Here is a 19,773-nt window from a genome sequence, read left to right as displayed (position 1 = left end):
TTTTTTCTTTTTGCTTATGTGGTGCTGGGAATCGAACCCAGGGCCTCAGGCATGCAAGGCAAGCGCTCTACCACTGAGCCACCTTCCCAGCCCCTAGCTTTGATCTTCTTGACTTCAGATATTCTTTCTTTTTCCTCTTTGTTCCATTAATCCCATCAGTTTTCTTTTATGTTCATGTCCATTATTAAGAGTATTCTCATTTTAGGTCTAGATTCCAAATATGAGCAAAAATTTGGGGATATTTGGCTTTTGGAGCTTGGCTTATTTCATTCAACCTGATTATCTTTGCTTCCATTTTCCTGCATAAGACATAATTTGATTCCTTGCTGGCACTGAACCTCCAGCCCTGCTTTTTGCTCTCATGGACTCTTCAGCTTAGGATGTCTTCAAACTATGATCCTCTAGATTTTCAGCCTTCTTAATGGTACACCATCACTTAGTTGAACCATTTTTAAAGTCTTTTGTTTAATGTTATCCTAGTTTAGGAACCCAGCATTCTTACCTATTTACATAAACTGGATACGTCTGTCTACACTTTGGAGGGTTTACCAGAGATAAGACTAGACATTCTCCAGCATATGTTACTTTATAAAAATACTAAGTCCAGCCATATCTCTTCCCGATTTAGAGTCTTTTAGTTATTTCCCATTTCTTTTCAGCTGTATTTAGGAGTCAAGTGAGATGATACATTCCTGTGACAAAAGCTATTTGGGAGGCAGAGATTGGAAGGATCTTGATTTGAGTCCCAAATAATCCGGGTATGGTGGGGCACATCTGTAATCCCAGCTGCATGTAGGCATAGGTTGGATTGCAGTCCTGTCTCAAAAAAATATATGAGTCAAGCAGAAGAGGTCAGATAAGTTGATGTTAGGGGAATGAATCCCAACATAAGTATTCAATTTTTTTTTCTTTCATGCAATTGTTTCTAACATATTTATAAGATGATTTCTATGTTGCTTTGTATGTCCCTCCCACACTGTATAACCCATGCTTTCACTGTATTTGATGTTGGTATAATTTGTAGAGGGGAAGGACAAAAAGAAATCGTTTAACTAGGGATACAGGTGGACCCATTGCAACAATGAGATGTACAAGTCATTATGTTGAAAAAGGAACTTTACAACTTTGGTGGGGAGGGGGGATTGGGTGAGAGGGGGTAGGGGGAGGATGGGAAGGGGAAACCAAGAGAGGCAGCAATGCTTGATAAGAAATGTACTCGTTATCTTGCCCATAGAATTATAACTCCTCTATAAGATATTCTTACCAAAAAAATAAATCAAAAAAGTGCTGAGGCATAGGTCGTTTCTGTTAACATCTGCCTAGCAAGTAAGGCCCTGAATTCAATCCCTAGGAGTGTAAAACCATAAAAATGAAGCATATTTTTTAAATCCCTTGCTAAACATTTTTCTTTCTGTTGTTTAGCTCTAACCTTATGCTTAAGATGAACTGAAATTCATTGTTCCCTGAATTTTGTGGGTCCTACTCTGCATTTTTATCTATGTAGATGCATCTCCCTGCTGAAAAACTTCCACTTCTATGTGGTTCCTTTCCTCAGACCTTAACTATTTATCCAGTGTTTGATAGCTCTTTTGAATATACAGCCTAGAGCATTTGTTACATTGTATTGTTACTTCCTTATGGAGTTGTAGATAGTTTAACTTTCCCGACTGTGGTTTTCCTTTTCCTTGACTTCCCATTGCTTTTCAGAGATATAGCTAGTAAAATTGTACACAAGGAATATTTTTCAATCATTTTTCATATCTCTGCTCTAACATTTTGTTTGTATCATTTGACCTACATCTCCCACACACATACCTGTAGCCTAGGTTTCTGTGCATTTGAGGGTCTCTCATTTATGTAGAGAATTTTAGAAAATAAAGCAAGCTTATTTTTATTCCTTATAGTTAGCTATGGTTTTCATATATATATATATATATATATATATATATATATATATATATATATATATATACAGGGGCCTGCGCTCTGGGCCTGGGCGCTGTCCCTCAGCTCTTCAGCTCAAGGCTAGCACTCTACCACTTGAGCCACAGCGCCACTTCTGGCTTTTTCTGCTTATGTGGTGCTGAGGAATCGAACCCAGGGCTTCATGCGTGCAAGGCAAGCGCTCTACCACTTCCATTATATTTAAAGACATCACTCCTCTTACCCTCATTTTCTCAAAATTCAAACATTTTGTGAAGTTATATATACACACAACACATACACATATACCCGATAGTGTCTTGTTTTCACTAATATTGTCTGATACCCAATGAAATATTTTTAGTCTTTAAGGTATGCTTTTTTTGGCTTAGAAAATCTTATATTTTATTACTTCTTAGGTTAATAACTTCCATAATTTTTTTCTTTATGGAAATATTTTTGTCATTGAATTTTTATATATCATATCTACAGGTTTAAAAATATTTTTATTTAAGTAGTTGTCCAAAAGAGTTACCATTCAGCAAGTGGTATATGAATACAATTTATCTTGATAAGTGTCTGCTCTTTCAACTTCTCAATCATCTCTACAAACTCACCCTTGTTCCTCACTTTTCTTAATTTCATAGGATATACATTGAGTTAGTTATATTCTCCCTTCTTCCTTCATCTACTGTTATTACCTTGATCCCACCCCACACCTTTCAAGTACCTGTTTCCTGGTATTTATTTTGCTGAACTATGCTTTTTTTCTTTCTAAGGAATTGCACTGTTCAAGCTCTCCCCTGAATCCACTATATTTCAGTTAATACATTTGTGTACACTTGCCTACCACCCAAAGTAGTACTTAAATATATATAAACCAATTCTGGCTTCCACATGTAACTTTTGTCTCTCAGGGCTTCCCTTAAGAATTTTTTTCCAACTCCTTCCATTTCTTTGCAAATGATGCAGTATTACTCTTTCTAATGGATGAATAAATTCCATTGTGTACATTTTTTTTGGTATGTTCATTTGTTGAGGGGAATCTGGGCTGATTCCATACCTAGGCTATGGTGAATAGTGCTTCAATGAACAGAATTGTGCTGGTGGTTTTCTGTGTGTTGCTTTGTAATCTTTTGGATAAATGCCCAAAGTAGAGTTGCTGCATCATGGGGTATTTGTATGTTTAATTTTTTGAGGGACCTCCATACTGCTTTTCAGAGTGGTTGAACAGGTTTGCATTCCAAGTACACCAATATTCCTAATACCTCAACAGTGTATTAGGGTTCCCCTTCACCCACATCCATGCCAAATCTGTTATTTATTCATGATGATGGTCATTCTATCTGGGGTAAGGTAAAAATTGACTTACATTTTTGGTTGTTTTTCTACAGCAAGACTGATACTTGGTAAAGGATTGCTAGTTAGGTAGATAGAGAACATAACTTGAATATTTTTCCATGATTTAAATTAAAACAAAACAAAGTTTATTTCCTGTGTGAGTCAGCTGTTTCCCTTGAAATACTGTTTTTCCCCTCCCTCTCCCCTTCTCCCTCCCCCTCCCTCTCCTTCCCCTCCTCTCCTCCCCTCCCCCTCCCTCCTCTCTTTTGTTTTCTGTTGTGGAGCTTAAACTCTGGGTGCTGTCTCTGAGCTCTTAAGTGCAAGGCTAACACTCTATTCCTTTGAGCCACAGCTCCACTTCTGGTTTTGAGTGATTAATTGGAGTTAAGAGTCTTACAGGAATTTTTCTGCCCAGGGTGGCTTTTGGACCATGATCCTCAGATCTCTACCTTCTGAGTAGCCTAGGCAGAAGTCACTGGCACCCAGCTTTTGAAATGTGCTTATTTTCTAAGAAAATGTGGTTTTTTTTGGTAAAAGGCATAAGGTTTATACAGTCTGAAGAGAAACTAGATATTGAATTTTTCATTTCATCTTAATTAGAACTGCATCTCAATAGGCTGTGAATTAATAAAATATGATTTTGTTCTACTTATATATACTCTTTAGGTGGTAGTATTTAACTCATTGCATACTTTGTTCTTTTTATCAGTTCTATCAGTGAAATAGAAGATGTCCTTCCTCCTGAAAAAGCAGTGTTCTATACCTGGACTGACCCAGTGGGCTCTAGAAAGCTGAAATGGAGCTGTGGGAAGAGCCATGGAGAAGTAACACAAAAGGATGTGAGTATTTATTAGAATGGTTGCTCCAATGTCTCCAGCAGCCTCTGTTCTTAACAAAGGCATGCTTTTTCACCATTGCTGATTTTAAGAACAGTATTACACCTACACTTGTAAGAAAACTACCAGAGACTTAAAAAGCATTATTTGAGCTTCTTTTTTGAACTTTCCTTTATTTTGTTTTTCATTTTTTCAAATTCCAGCCAGAAGTTAAATCCAACTAGAAAGTTGGGAGCACTGATTATTATTCCACAGGAATAGAGCCATTCTGATTTATTGTATACAACCCATAAACAAAGCTTTTCTATATTTAAAGGAAACATAAAAACTATATAGTAATGTTTCCTTGTCATTGTGCAAAATAAGTTTTGGCTATTACTTCATTGTGCTTTCTAGTAGGCTGATGATGCACTCATTCCCTTTTTTATTAATTTTTTTTTCATTGTGAAAATACAGAGGGGTTACAATTACATGGGCAAGATAATGAGTACATTTCTTATCAAGCATTGTAGCCTCCACTCGTTCCCTTTTTAATTTGAAGACTGAAACTTATCATTAAGTATATCTTTGCTCTAGGTATTTCTTTTCTTTTGTAAAAGAAATTTATGTCAAATTAAGGCAGACTACCTTGTTTGATAAAATATTTTTCTCTGTGTAAATGGATCACTGTTGAATTTTTTGCATTTTATTTTATTGAAAGTTATTAAATGATTTTTGAACTTTGTTTTGAGGATGAATTATTAAGTCAAACTCTCACATGTCCGTAATTGATAGTTTTGTAACCAGCTTCTTTATCTTTTTAGTATTTACAGTGATGCCTTTTTTCCTTCCTGGTATTATTTATTTGTGCTTTCTTTCCTTTTTATTAATGGCTTTTGCTAAAAATTTATCAATTTTACAAGTTATTTTCCCCCCCAGGAAACACTTTTAATCTTTTAATATCTTTTATTCATATGTTTCAGTTTTACCAATTTCTAAATAGTTTAGTATTCTATTTTTTAATTTAATCTTTCTTTGGCTTTAACTTGATCTTTTTTTTTTGTAAGTTTGCAAGGTGCTGCATTTATATTGTTCAGGGTGCCATGGCAAAATATATGTAATATTAATATAAAACTATAATAGTTTGAGGCTCCCTTTTCAGAAAGTAGTTTTTACCTTTTGCAGACAATTAGTATAAAGGCAGATTACCTAAACTCGCAAGGGGATATAGATGACTTGAATCTGTTCCTTGGACTTTGTGAAACTGAATCTAATTCACCCGAGTACCTAAAAGGTAGTCCTTGGGATATTCAACTAAAAATCTGAAAGGTTGCTCACTTGTTTGTGGCATTTCCTAAATTCCATTTTGGGTTCTTACATTCCCAGGAGACTACCATTTATTTAGCCAACAGTCCTAATCTTGTAGTCTGCTTCTGCTTTTAGAATTGGCAGTTGATTTTTAGAAAAAACTGCTCCAAATACAAAGCTTATTAAAATACCTTCTCTCCTAGATCTTACCCTCTTTTCATTTCACTCACATTTTAAAAATGTTCATTTTTTTATCCTTCATTGAAGGATAAAAAGTACAATAAATAATGCAAGTTCAATGAGAGTTTTTCCCTTCTAATATTCCCTTCTAATATTTCCCTTCTAATAATTTCCTTCTAATATTTTTATTTTCATTTCTTATTTTACCCAATAGAATCTTTATATTGTTATATTTCTGTAATTGTCATTTTTTCCCTATTTCTGAACTTAAAAATACTTTCAATATTTTACTGTATGGTGTTTACTAAACTTCTGTTGCAGGAAAGGATTTCCTGAATAGTCAAAGAACTTCATCTAAGGTTTTTTTCTTTTTTTTAATTGGTCATGGGACTTGAACTCATAGCCTGGGCTCTGTCCTTGAGCTCTTTTTGCTCAAGGCTGGTTATTGCTGTACCACTTTGAGCCACAGCACTAGTTTTCCAGTTTTCTGGTGGTTAATTGGAGATAAAAGAGCCTCATGGACTTTCCTGCCTAAACTGGATTTGACCACAATTTTCAGATCTCAGCCACCTGAGTAGCTAGAATTGCAAGTGTGAGCCACTGGCACCTGGCTTTCACCTAAAGTTTTATCATAGCTAAATAAATTATTTTATAAATTATTTTTCCTACATAGGTACTGTTTTATTTATATAGAATTCCTATTTTTTTTTACCTCTCTTAGATCACTTAGTTTTTTTGTTTTGTTTTTTTTTTGGGGTCCGGTCATGGGGCCTGAACTCTGGGCCTGGGTGCTGTCCCTCAGCTCTTCAGCTCAAGGCTAGTGCTCTACCACTTGAGCCACAGAGCCATTTCTGGCTTTTTTCTTTTTGCTTATGTGGTGCTGAGGAATTGAACCCAGGGCCTCATGCATGCAAGGCAAGCGCTCTACCACTGAGCCACCTTCCCAGCCCAGATCACTTAGTTTTTAATCACTGCTTAATTTCTTGTGTAGAATTCATTGCCAGTCTCTTGATGTTGTAAACTTTAGGAGTTTTGTGTAAAAACATCTTTCTTTCCAGGTAAAGAATTAGGAGTTTGGAGTTAGTTTCTTTAGAATATTGATTGCGCATGTTTTTCCATTGTTTTCCAATATTGTTAAGGAATCTTGTATAGGTGCTTTTTTTAGTTGTATTTAAGAAACCTATAATTGGCCAGACTGAGCTTTATAAATTGTTGATTTAACTAGAAAATATATTGTTATTTATTTGATCTGTTGATTAGTACTTTTCTTATTTAGATAAGGGTGACAGTTTGGAGTTTATAAAGATGATTCTAAAATTTGTTATGAGATACTAGACTATATGTAGTTATACAGTTGTATGTTTTATAAGTAATGCTATGGTTCCTAGATAATAAATTTATGGAAACTTCAGTGTTTAATTTCTGTGGGTTATATTCTGATTTTATTGTAAAGTTTTCTTTATTCACTAGGAATTCTTGTCTATTAATTACTAGAATGTGCTATAATTGTTACTGAACTTAGCCATATGTTTATATAGAGCTCCCTACATAATTAACCCTGTGATAAGAACATCAGTACTTTATGAAGCCTGAAACACAGATGTAAGATGTTTCTATCCTTCTGATTCATCTGTCAAAGGAGATATTTATATCAAAGAGAATATGAAACAACTTTTAATACTTAGCACATGTCTGCAAACCTAGAGTGAAATAAAGGAAGTACTTTTTAATCATCCTACAAAAGAAAATTAATTAGATTTCATTAAGATGCTAAAGAAGAGCAAACAATCGACCCATCTTACTGATGGATAACTTCAGAATAATAGTAGCAGTAGCTGACAGCATGTGATTTCAATAATGAAAAATTTCATATATTGTGCAGTATTAACTCAATTGGTTGTCATTAATCCTATCAAGCAACTAACAATGATTACTTTTAAGTCTCCTATTATTATCTGAATATTAATTCATTTACTTGGCCAACCCAGGCCTATGAAGTAGATCCTATAAATATTCTTATTTTAGAATCTAGACCTGTGTTGGTTGAAACCAAACTCTTAATTTTGGGGGGTTCTTTTCTTTTAGGACATGATGACACCTATAAATCTGGGAGAAAAAACTATTTATTTAGTTTCCTTCTTCGAAGGCTTGCAACGCATTATTTTATTCACTGAAGATCCAAAGGTGTTTAAAGCAACCTATGAAAGTGAGAAAGCTGAGTTAGCAGAACAAGAGATTGTGTTGGCATTGCAAGATGTTGGGGTATCTCTCGTCAACAATTACACAAAGCAAGAAGTCGCCTATATAGGCATTACAAGGTTAGACATAATTTAATCAGTTCTTAATCAAATGATGATTGTTACAAATGTAAAATGATTTTAGGCTTGTTTGTTGACTGCTCATCAATACAAGTTCAGTTGAGTTTTTTCCTTTTCCCTAAAACTGTACAAAATAACCAGATTTATAGATCCTTGGTGCTTTTAATCTTGTGCTCCAAAAGTTATATCTATTTAACTCAGAAGAAATATTGAACATTTCATAAAATATATTTATCTTTTACCATTATGGTGCAGGTAGAATGTAGATGTTACTTAAGTAGTTGTTGGCAGATTAAAGACAGTCACTGTATAATTTTACCTTAGCATCTTAAGATCTAATGTGGTTAGATTGTTAGCCATAGGAGACATCTAATGTAATTAGATTGTTCCACCTTGTGAGATATCATCAGTAAAGCTCTTTATCTCTCCATTATGCCCTTATTTTTCCTATTCATAAATACTTAAAATTTCTATATCTACTATATATTATAAATATGGAGAGATGGTATGTGTTTGGCCTAATGTGGAGGGCATTTCTTCTAATATGCATATAGTTAGAATAATATAGTTTTAACCATTTACTGAAACTCATAAATGCATATGAAAGGTATATAAATTAAATTTCTATGTAAATTAAATGTTGCTAACCTCTTATTGAGGGGCATAAATGCCATTTCAAAAGAAATGTTAAAACTTTTATGAGAAAGTATTTATTGTGGGCTGGGAAGGTGGCTCAGTGGTAGAGCGCATGCCTTCCATGCATAAGGCCCAAGGTTTGATTCCTCAGTACCACATAAGCAGAAAAAAAAAAAGCCGGAAGTGGCTCTGTGGCTCAAGTAGTGCTAGCCTTGAGCTGAAGAGCTGAGGGACAGCACTCAGGCCCAGAGTTCAGGCCCCACGACTGGACCCCCAAAAAAACAAAATAAGAAAGTATTTATTGTAACCCCCAAATTTAAGTTATTATTTTAGTTAATGGGTCTCCTGGATGACAGTGGCACACACTGTAAAGCTCAGATCCTCTGGAGGTCAAAGCAGGAGGTTCAGAGTTTGAGGTCAGCTGGGCAAAGGTAGAAAGACCATATCAAAAATAAGCAAATAAATTTAAAAACAAGAGCTTGAGGCATAGCTCAAGAGATAGAGTAGTTGTCTGGCATTCTTGAGGCCCTAGATTAATTCTCTAGTACTGTGTGGATTTTAAGGCTCCTAAAACTATTGTCTGATATTTTCTATACTAAATGCTGTAAATGCAAAATGAGTCATGCATGGCCTCTGCCTTGCTTTTCCAGTGGGAGTGGCTAGGCAGTTGTGTTTGAATTAGCCCTTTCTGCCTGCTAGGCCAGGTGCTCTGCCACTTGAGCTGTGCCCCCAGTTCTCTCCCTCTACATTAGGCGAATATTAATTTATTAAGAACAAACCAGGCACCATTGGCCCACTCCTATAATCCTTGCTGCTTTGAAGTCTGAGACCTAGAAGATCCAAGTTCAAAGCTAACTCTGGGCCAAAGAATTTCAAAAGAATCAGCAACATGTCATACTGAAAACACAGTTCAAGCACTAGCCAGGACTAAGAAAACCAAATGAGAGTATAAGGCTATGATTTCAAGTCCTGGTACCATCACAGATTTTTATTTAACATTTATTAAGAGTAGATAAATTGGGTGATTAAACTTGTAAATAATGAGCTAATTTTAGAAGATGACATTCTGTAGTGAAATCTGTTAGCATTGCATATTTTCCATTTATAGACTCTTCTTCTTTTTTTTTTTTTTTCGGTCAGTCGTGGGGCTTGAATTGTGGGCCTGGGTGCTGTCCCTCAACTCTTCAACTCAAGGCTAGTGCTCTACCACTTGAGCCACAGTGCCACTTTTGGTTTTCTGAGTGGTTTATTGGAGATAAGAGTCTCAGGGACTTTCCTGCCTGGGCTGGCTTTGAACTTCACAGACGTGAGCCACCAGTGCATAGCTGCCTGTAGCTTTTTTACTCAAAGCTAACGTTCTACTACTTGAGCCACATTTCCACTTCCAGATTTTTGTTGGTTATTTGGATTTTTTTGCCCAGTTTGGTTTCAAATTGTGATTCTTACATCTTAGCCTTCTGAGTTGCTAGGATTGTAAGAATAAGCCACCAGTGCCCTGCTTATAATACATTTTTTTTTTCCGGCCATAGGGCTTGAACTCTAGGTCTGGGCACTATCCGTGAGCTCTTCAGCTCAAGGTGAGCGCTGTACAACTTGAGCCACAGTGCCACTTCGACTTGTCTAGTGGTTTGTTGGAGATAAGTCTCATGGACTTTCCTGCCCAGGCTAGCTTTGAACCACAATCCTCAGATCTCAGCCTCCCAAGTAGCTAGTCATCATACATTCTTAACAGAATAGAAATCATATCATGTTTCAAACCTTACAGCGTTTCAGTTGTTCCTTACCTCAGAATGATACTCAGAGACTTAAAATGTCCTACAAGGCTTTACATTATTTAATATCTTAATGCAACTACCATGCTGACCTTGATCTTCACACATTACAGATGTGCTATTGCTATGGGGTCTTTGCTGAAGGTGGATAATTCGCTGAAATGTTCCTTCTCCCTTGTCTTCTGGGTAACTGTCAGTGTTGCTCACATGCTATCTTCTCCATGAGGCCCCTTTGACCATTGACCATACTGCAGCTCTTCTTCACACATCTCAAGATTTCAGATCCCTGTTTTCTTACCTAAACTTCCTTCTTCCAAAGGCACCAATCACCTCTTGAATATTACAATTAAATGACTCATGATTGCTATTATTGTTTGTCATTCCCTAGCTAAAATGAAGACCTGCAGAGATGTTTACTGTTTCTCTAACACCTACAATACTACCTGATTAAGAACTAAATAAGTGTTAGTTGAATGGATTTATGTTTTTTAAATTTGTAACATGCTTGCTTATAACTGCGCTTATTGCAAACTGAGAGTTTTAAAATGTATGCATTAGAAAAGCAAACTGAATATTATTATAAATTAGTACTGTGGTTTTTGTTTTTCTCTATAAGTTCTGATGTGGTTTGGGAGACAAAACCCAAAAAAAAATCAAGGTGGAAACCAATGAGTATAAAACACAATGAGAAATTGGAGAAAGAATTTAAGGAATATTCTGAAACCTCACCTTCAGAAGATAAGATTATTGAGTTGGAACCACATGTTTCGGTAAATTTTTTAGTACTAATACATGGATTTTTCATTTTTATCTTAGAATTGGAATCACTAGTGAGTTTTTAAAGAAAATCTAGCTTTTAATGAAACAATTTTAACATAGTTAACGCATATACTTCATGTAAAATTTTTAAAACTGGTGGTACTATGTATTAAACTAAATTTTCTGATATGATAACTAGTTGTTAATTACTCATTTAATAGGAACCCAGAGGCTGTTTTGTTGTTGTTGTTGTGTTGTCTTTTGTGGGGCCTGAACTCTGGTCCTGGGTGCTGTCCCCCAGCTCTTCAGCTCAAGGCTAGCGCCCTACCACTTGAGCCACAGCACCACTTCCAGCTTTTTTCTGCCTATGTGGTGCTGAGGAATCGAACCCAGGGCCTCATACATGTGAGGCAAGCACTCTACCACTGAGCCAACTTCCCAGCGGACTGTTTATTTTATTTAAAACTTTTATTGCTTTATTTTTATTTTTAGCAAAAATTTAAATTTGCATAAAAAGGATACAGCCAAACTATGAAGATTATATAAATAGCCATAAACTTTATAGCTATGAGGTTATAAGACCTAAAAATAAACCATATAAGGTATTAACCTACTGGGGTTTTTTTTGTTTTTGTTTTTTTGGTCAGTGTGGGGCTTGAACTCTGGGCTTGGGTGCTGTCCCTCAGCTCTTCAGCTCAAGGCTAGTGCTCTACCACTTGAGCTACAGCACCACTTCCGGTTTTCTAGTGGTTTATTGGAGATTGGAGTCTCACAGTCTTTCCTGCCTAGGCTGGCTTTGAACCGCCATCCTCAGATCTCAGACTCCTGAGTAGCTAGGATTTATAGGCATGAGCCACCAGCACCCGACTTAACCTACTGTTTAAATTAGTATTTTCTTGAAAGATTTTTGGTTTAAGTTTCCAACATTTATGGAGGAATTACATTCCATGTTAATTTTTTGTGGGGGTACATATTTTGCAGGTTCGTTTAACACCTAATGGTAATAACATGAAAATTCTGAACCCACATTTGATAGCTCTACGAAGGAATTATCTTCCAGCATTAAAAGTGGAGTATTGTACATCTGCACATCAGTCATCATTTAGAATTCAGATTTATAGAATACAGGTGAGTCTTTTGGAAAATACAGGCAAATATAAGAAAGCAGAGGTAGTCTCATGTCTGACGTAGTATAGTAGAGTCCAAAGAAAAAAGCAAGATAGAAGTCAATTATGTGTAAAATACAGTGAAAAGTTGGAGAAGGACTTTTAAGTAAATACTGTTTACTTTGTATTTCATTGTTAGACTAGACATTTTGATTCCCTCTACTTATTAAATCCTGTTTTCTAGTTAGGCTATATGATTGATACACTGTAACTGACCTGTTTTTTTTTGTTTTGTTTTTATTTCTTTTTAGATCCAAAATCAGATTCATGGTGCTATTTTTCCATTTGTGTTTTATCCTATTAAACCTCCAAAGTCTGTCACCATGGATTCAGGTTTGTTTTTATTTTTAGATTAGACTACTACCAAAACAGTTCTTTTAGCTTTTTTTTTTAACAAAAAAAATTAGCTAAAACATCTTCAGATTCCATTTCTGTAGGATCATTTGAATATTAAACTACTTTTTGCAAAGGGGTCAGGAAGTACTCAATTAAGTTCAACAAAACTTCATGTAAATACTAAAGAAAAAATTAATTGGAAATATATAACATTTTAGAAGTACTAGTTTTAAAACCATAGTATATGCAAACCTCTAACTTGAAACTATTATGACCTTGGAATAAAAAATGAACTTCAAATTCAGAATTCCTATAAGAAAATAGATTCTATGTTCTATACCATTTTCTTCTTCATTTTTCTATTGTCCTCTCTCGTCTATCCCTCTTCCCTCAGTTTTCTTTTGGCCCTCTCTGCCACTCAACTTCATTTCCTTTGCCTCTGTTTTTCATCCAAGAACCCATACTGTGGGCTCTACACTAGAGGATTCTTTTCATTATTTGCTTAGAAGCTTTTTAACCACATGCTGCAGGTCCTTTACCTAGAAATCTGCTGTACCTATCTTCAGAATGCATTTTCAGTTTCATGGATGTTTCTAATGAATACTTAATTTAAAATCATTTAGTTTTAGAAATAATTATTAGAGTGGTAGTACATTATTGAAAAGACAGCCCTGGAGTCAGAAGTAAAGATTGTTATGGACTTTGCAAATGTTATTTTAGTTGATACTCTATATTAAATTGGGTTAAAGCTTCCTGAAAGTAATCATATTTACAACCTATTATAGCACCAAAGCCCTTTACAGACGTCAGCATTGTCATGAGATCGGCAGGACATTCCCAGATATCACGCATTAAGTAAGTGTCTTCAGATATTTCTCCTCTGCTCATTTAAAATTGTTGTTTATATGAATTATTTGCTCTCCTTAAAATAAATCTTATATTAAGTTGAAGATTTAAGTATGAATTATTAGATCATAAAAATAAAATCTGTTAATTTATATTCTTAGAACTTAGAAGGCTATGGAATAAATATACCTTTATATTTCTTATTATATATATTTTTTCTTTTTTTGAGTTAATTGTAATATGTTGTTTTAGAAACCAAAAAAAAGTTTTATTGCATATTACTCTAAGTGTTACATCAGCATCCATCTGTGTAATGCTCCTGTCTCATTCCTGTCCTCATCACTGTGATCAATAAACTCTTCTCCCTTGCTTTTTCTAATACAGTGTTATTGTATGTGTATATGTAACCATTAACATTTTATAATTACATTTTAGTACCTTTAACTAGTAGTAGAAAGGGGTTATTCAACAAATTATAAGTACAGTGCATCATTCTCCCCCATTGCTCCCAACTCAAATCCTCCCTCCAATTTTGTTGGTTAGCATTAAGCTTTTTAGTTTTAATTTTTCTAATTTTGTAAAAATTGTTTCAAACTGTACACAAACTCTTAGAATTTACTTGTCTGAAATTTTTACTACAGTAGTTTTGTTGTGTTTCTATGATTTACTCAAATATATAATATGTTATAATATACCACTTCATCATTTTTCTCTCTAACCATTTTCATATTTTTAGTTTGTTGGTATGATAAGCAAGGTTAATCATGTAATTCAAGTTTCTGATATTTAGCTAATACTTCTAATTTCCTTTTACGCAGTTAGTGATTTTTAAGTAGTTTTCTACTTTGTAATATAGGTACTTCAAAGTATTGATTCAAGAAATGGATCTCAGGTTAGATCTTGGCTTTGTCTATGCTTTAGCAGACCTTATGACAGAAGCTGAAGAAACAGAGATAACAGAGGTAAGATTTATAGTAGTAGCATTTGATGGGAAAACTAAGAAACACTACAAAAGTCTTATCAAACTTTATGGATAAAGTCAGGGCCAACAAATTGTTTAAATTTTCCATGTCCAACTGTTTGATGCTTACTTTACTGACTGTATGGGTTCTAGATTATTTATATGGAAAATAAAAAGACCTCAAGTTGGTAGTTCATTAGTTGTGGTATGATAATTTGTCCTCAAAATACTGAGGTTTATTTTTTACTTAGGGTATTTCTCTTTAGGAAATTCTTTTTTCTGTCATGTTCAAATAAATAAAACTTTAAAAAAAGACAGGCAAGTATTTTTTGCTTTCTCAAAATTCATTGAAATATAATTCTAAAATCCTGTATTTCCCTCATTTAAAATGTAGTAGTTTTTGATATATTCAAAAGTTGTGCAACTATCACTACCATGTAATTAGAGTGTTTTCCTCATCCCTGAAACAAGTACCTTAAATCTGTATAGCCACTAATACACTCTCTCCCTGTGTAGATTTCTGTTCTAGTATACATGGAATGGTTTCTTATTTGGTTTGAAGACTAATGGTCCTAAGCATTATTTGATGTGTTAGTTTGCCATTTATTTATTTTATTTTATTTTTTTGGTCGTGGGGCCTGAACTCTGGGCTTGGGCGCTGTCCCTCAGCTCTTCAGTTCAAGGAGAGCACTCTACTGCTTGAGCCACAGCGCCACTTCCGGTTTTCTAGTGGTTTATTGGAGATAAGAATTTCACAGATTTTCCTGCCTGGGCTGGCTTTGAACCGTGGTCCTCAGCTCTCAGCGTCCTCAGTAGCTAGGATTACAGGCGTGAGCCACTGGCGCATGGCCAGTTTGCCATTTATATACCTTGCATGTCCATTCGGATCCATGCCTGTTCATAGGTCTTATGGAATTATAAAGCTTTTTGTATTTTTTATACAAGTCTCTTATCAGATATATGATCTTCAGTTTTTTTCCTATCTTATTTGTCATCTTTTCACTTTCTTTATGTAGTCTTTTGAAGCACAAATGTTTTCAATGTCATTCTGTTCTTAAAAAAAAATTTTTTTTTTATGATACTAGAGTTTGAACCTAGGCAGAGGCGCTACCATAAAGTCAGGTCTCTAGCCCTGATTTTTGCTGGCTGTATTTGAGATAGGGTCTTGCTTCTTGCTTCTTGTCTTGGTGAGTGCCTCCATCATAACAGGTGTATGCCACTTTTGTTCCGCTCTTTGATCAGGAGTTGGTCTCATGAGCTTTTCTGCTGAAGCTGACCTTAAACCCAATTGCACCAGCTTCAGCCTTCCAAGTAGAAAGGAATATGGGCATGAGCCACTGGCACTTGCCTATTTTGTTGTTGTTGTTGCTTAAGCTTTTGTTGTGATTTCTAAGAATCCTTTTCTAAATCCAAAGTCATGAATATCCAGTCTTTGGATCTAAGCCCTGAAGTTTTAGCTCTTACAATCAGGTCTTTGATCCTGATTGTATCCTAGTTTGTTTTTTCATATGGTGTGGTATATGGGTCCCAATACTCTTCTGCAAGTGAATTTCCACTTGTTCTGGGACCAGTTTTTACAAAAGTTACTGCTCTTCTAGTGAATACTTTTAGCACTTCTGTGGCAGATTGGTTGACTAGACAGACATATTTTTCCCAGTGATCTGTCTACCTTGTGCTAGAACTGTATTTCTTAATAATCATTGCTCTGTAGTAAATTTTGTAATCTGGGAGAATAAATCTTCCTCCTTTCTCTTTTTCAAGATTGTTTTGGCTATACTGAGTCCTTACACTTACATGTGAATTTTAAAATCAGCTTGTCAAATTTTTTAAAGAATTCAGGTGGGTTTCTGATCAGGAATAGCATTGAATCTTTAGACCTGTACATTATTAACAGTATTCTTCCAAATCTTGAGCATGACATTTTTACCCTAATGTAGATCTTTAATTTCTTTTAATAGTATTATAGTTTTCAGGGTATAGGTTTTACACTTCTTTTGTTAAATTTATTTTCAAGTATTTTATTATTTTCACAGTATTATTATTGTTTGTTGCTAGGATATCTAAAAATACAGTTGGTTTTTCTATGTTGGTCATGTAATCTACAATTTTACTAAGTTCATTTACTAGTTCTCAATGTTGACTTAAATATTCTTTAAGGTTTTCATGTATTCTTTCATTTGCGTCAGTGTTTGCCATGTACATGTTTTGTTTTTGTTTTGTTTTGCCAGTCCCGATTTCTCAGGGTCTGGGCATTGTCTCTTAAGTCTCTTTTGCTAGCACTCTACCACTTGAGCCACAGCACCACTTCCAGCTTTTTCTGTTTATGTGGTACTGAGGAATCGAATCCAGAGCTTCATGCATGCTGGGCAAGCACTCTACCACTAATCCACATTTCTAGCCCTGCCTTACACTTTATTACTGTGGTTTTAGGGACATACAGGTTCAGAGTTGTTTGATCTTCCAGATGAATTAAGCTTTTTATTACTATTAAATGCCCCTCCTGCTGGGCACTGGTGGCTCATGCCTGTAATCCTAGCTACTCAGGAGGCTGAGATCTGAGGATTGTGGTTCAAAGCCAGCCCCAGCAGGAAAGTCCGTGAGACTCTTACCTCCAATAAACCACTAGAAAACCAGAAGTGGCACTGTGACTCAAGTGGTAGAGCGCTCGCCCTGAGCTGAAGAGCTGAGGGACAGCACCCAGGCCCAGAGTTCAAGCCCCACGACCAACCAAAAAGAAAAAAAAAAGAATCTCATATAAAGAATCACATTAAAAACAATAGCAAGAAAGAGAAAACCACTTGTGTCCCTGTCTTGAGGTTCATTTTGCTTAACATCATCTTATATGGTCATATCTACATAATTTTTTAACTTTTCTGCTTGTTCTAGAAATGTACTAGTTATTGCAAATAAGGAAAACCAAGATACACTTAATTTTCTATTGCATTTTTTTAGTATTCTTGCAACCCAACATTACATTATTTTATCAGCCCTACTTCTAACATAGCTCTGCTCTTCACATGGGTTTTTTTGTGGGGTGGGATGGAGGAAGTGTTACTAGCAAATACAATGAATTGTATGTTTTATGTTTGTGTAACAGTCTATCTTGTAGAAAATTCCATGTGCTCTTCAGAAACATATAATTCTGCTGTTGTTAGGTTAGATATCTGTTATGTCTATTTGGTTTTAAATTAGTTATAAGAAGAACCTTTCTCACTTGCTTGCAACCTGAGAAACTTACATTGATGTTTTGTAATAGTATATGTATGCTAGTAAGAAGTTACCAGATTGTGTTTGAGAATGTATTGTCACCTTCATTTTGAGAAGTAGTTATGATGTGGTATAGGATTCTTGGTTGATAATTTTTTTATTTAGCACAGTGACCCTCTTTCTTTCCCTTTTATTTCTCCCAAAAAGTCAGCCTTATTCTATTGCACTTGTATTTAATAAGTCATTTTTCTTTCTGCTTTTAATATTTTTCTCCTTATATCTATATAACTTTCAGTATTTTTAATAAGATGTTGAATTTCCTGTTAAAGCCCTTGGAAGTTAGTTTATTGAACTTTGTGGATATGTTACTGCTTTTCAAGAAACTTAGAAAATTAAGTATTTTTTTCCTCTTGTAGTAATTTAAATATTATCTAAACCCAATATATTTAGTGTACTCCCACATTTCTCTGTGATTCAGTGTTCATTTTTTTCCTCTGTGTTTTGATTGCATGTTCTCTATATATTTGTCTTCAAGTTCTTGGACCATTTCTTAAAACATTGAACTTAGGTCTGTGAATTTTTGGAAGAGAAGTACTAATGAGTATCACAACTACTAGCCACTTATTGGGAAATTATTTTCAGTTTCTTTCACCTTTTATAATAGTTGTATTATTGTCTTCTCTAGATTGGATTAAGGAAGTTACCAGAATACTATAAGTAATTATACACAATTCAGCTACATTCTCTCTCTCTCTCTCTCTTTTTCTCTTTCTCACACACATACATGCATGCATGCACATACATGGGTTAAGAATATCATAGAGGGGTAAACTCAGAAGTGGCACTGTGGCTAAAAGTGGTAGAGCATTAGTCTTGAGTGAAAAAGCTCAGGCACAGAATCCAGAACCTGGGTTCAAGGCCCATGACCAACACACAAAAAAAATACTATTGTAAAGGAACTTGTTTAAAGTACACTGTAAGCATCTATGGAATTATCATAATAAACCTCTCTTATATTACTATGTATACTAACTGGTTTTTTTTAAAGTATTTGATCAGATTAGTGGGCCTTTTGAAGTAAGATTTATAGTCACATGAAGAAAAAGTTGATGCCATTTAATGGAAACGTATCGGTTTGTGAATGGCAGGAAAAGTGTTCTTAATAGTAAAATGGTTAATTTCTCTTCTGAAGCAGTAACTTTCAATGATGAGCAATATTTACTCTTGCTATGACAGGGAAGGTTTTTTTGCAGTGTGTGAGCTACTGTCATGCAGACATATCCTTTCAGGTACCAATATTTTATGTTTCTTTCATAGGTTGATCTTTTTCACAAAGATATAGAGGGTTTTAAAGAAGAATATGAAACTGTCTCAATGGTAGATAAATCACAAGTCAGTCTCTATGAATATTTTCATATATCTCCTATAAAGGTAGGGAAAATATTTTATTGTCTCTTACAGTAACAAATTGATTTTATCTTTTAAATTATGTTTTATAATGGCATAGAAACATTTATAATTTTACTATTACAAATATTAAATAACAAAGGAATGGTCTTTAAATTTTTTGCTTGAAATAATTTTTTAGCATGTAGAAATTACAGTGAAGGGGCTGGGAAGGTGGCTCAGTGATAGAGTGCTTGCCTTGCATGCATGAGGCCCTGGGTTCAATTCCTCAGTACCACATAAGCAAAAAGAAAAAAGCCAGAAGTGGCGCTGTGGCTCAAGTGGTAGAGCGCTAACTTGAGCTGAAGAGCTGAGGGACAGCGCCCAGGCCCAGAGTTCAGGCCCCATGACCGGACCCCCCCCCCCAAAAAAAAAAGAAATTACAGTGAAGAACCATGTGGATACATGTTTTTTTTTTTTTTTCGTATCTTTATTGTCCTTTAACTTACTGCAGAATGAAGTTCTTTTGCTATTCTTCAAAAATGGTAGGCCCATTACAGACCTTGGGTTATTACAAACCTGGGTTTTTTTCCTCCTTTTTTTTTAAATATATTTTTTATTGTAAAGATACTGTACCAAGAAGTTACAGTTTCATGAGAAGATAATCCATATGTGTGTTTATGCTTATGTTTTGACCTAACATTTTACCTTAATTTTCTGGAAAGCTATAACAGTTTTCAATTTTTCATGTATCGTGTTTATATACATGATTAGCTTTTCATTAATTTCTTTTTTTTTCTAGAAAGTTCATTAGTGAGA

At 34.9% G+C, this 19,773-nt stretch overlaps 1 protein-coding gene across 1 annotated transcript in view; it reads left to right on the top strand.

Annotated features, from left to right (window-relative positions):
- Positions 1-19,773, top strand: part of Vps13a (vacuolar protein sorting 13 homolog A (S. cerevisiae)) — a 163,865-nt gene that overhangs the window by 111,263 nt on the left and 32,829 nt on the right. Inside the window, exons 50-58 of the mRNA XM_013018390.1 lie at positions 660-676; positions 3,974-4,103; positions 7,653-7,885; positions 10,910-11,063; positions 12,034-12,180; positions 12,470-12,551; positions 13,340-13,409; positions 14,257-14,362; positions 18,886-18,999. Coding sequence (XP_012873844.1) covers positions 660-676; positions 3,974-4,103; positions 7,653-7,885; positions 10,910-11,063; positions 12,034-12,180; positions 12,470-12,551; positions 13,340-13,409; positions 14,257-14,362; positions 18,886-18,999 — 1,053 coding nt within the window. The remainder of the gene's footprint in view (positions 1-659; positions 677-3,973; positions 4,104-7,652; positions 7,886-10,909; positions 11,064-12,033; positions 12,181-12,469; positions 12,552-13,339; positions 13,410-14,256; positions 14,363-18,885; positions 19,000-19,773) is intronic.

This window comes from Dipodomys ordii, unplaced genomic scaffold, assembly GCF_000151885.1.
Source record: "Dipodomys ordii isolate 6190 unplaced genomic scaffold, Dord_2.0 Scaffold40, whole genome shotgun sequence".
NCBI lineage: Eukaryota > Metazoa > Chordata > Mammalia > Rodentia > Heteromyidae > Dipodomys > Dipodomys ordii.
The sequence above is the reverse complement of the archived record's forward strand: the minus strand, read 5'-3'. Positions and strand labels throughout refer to the sequence as shown.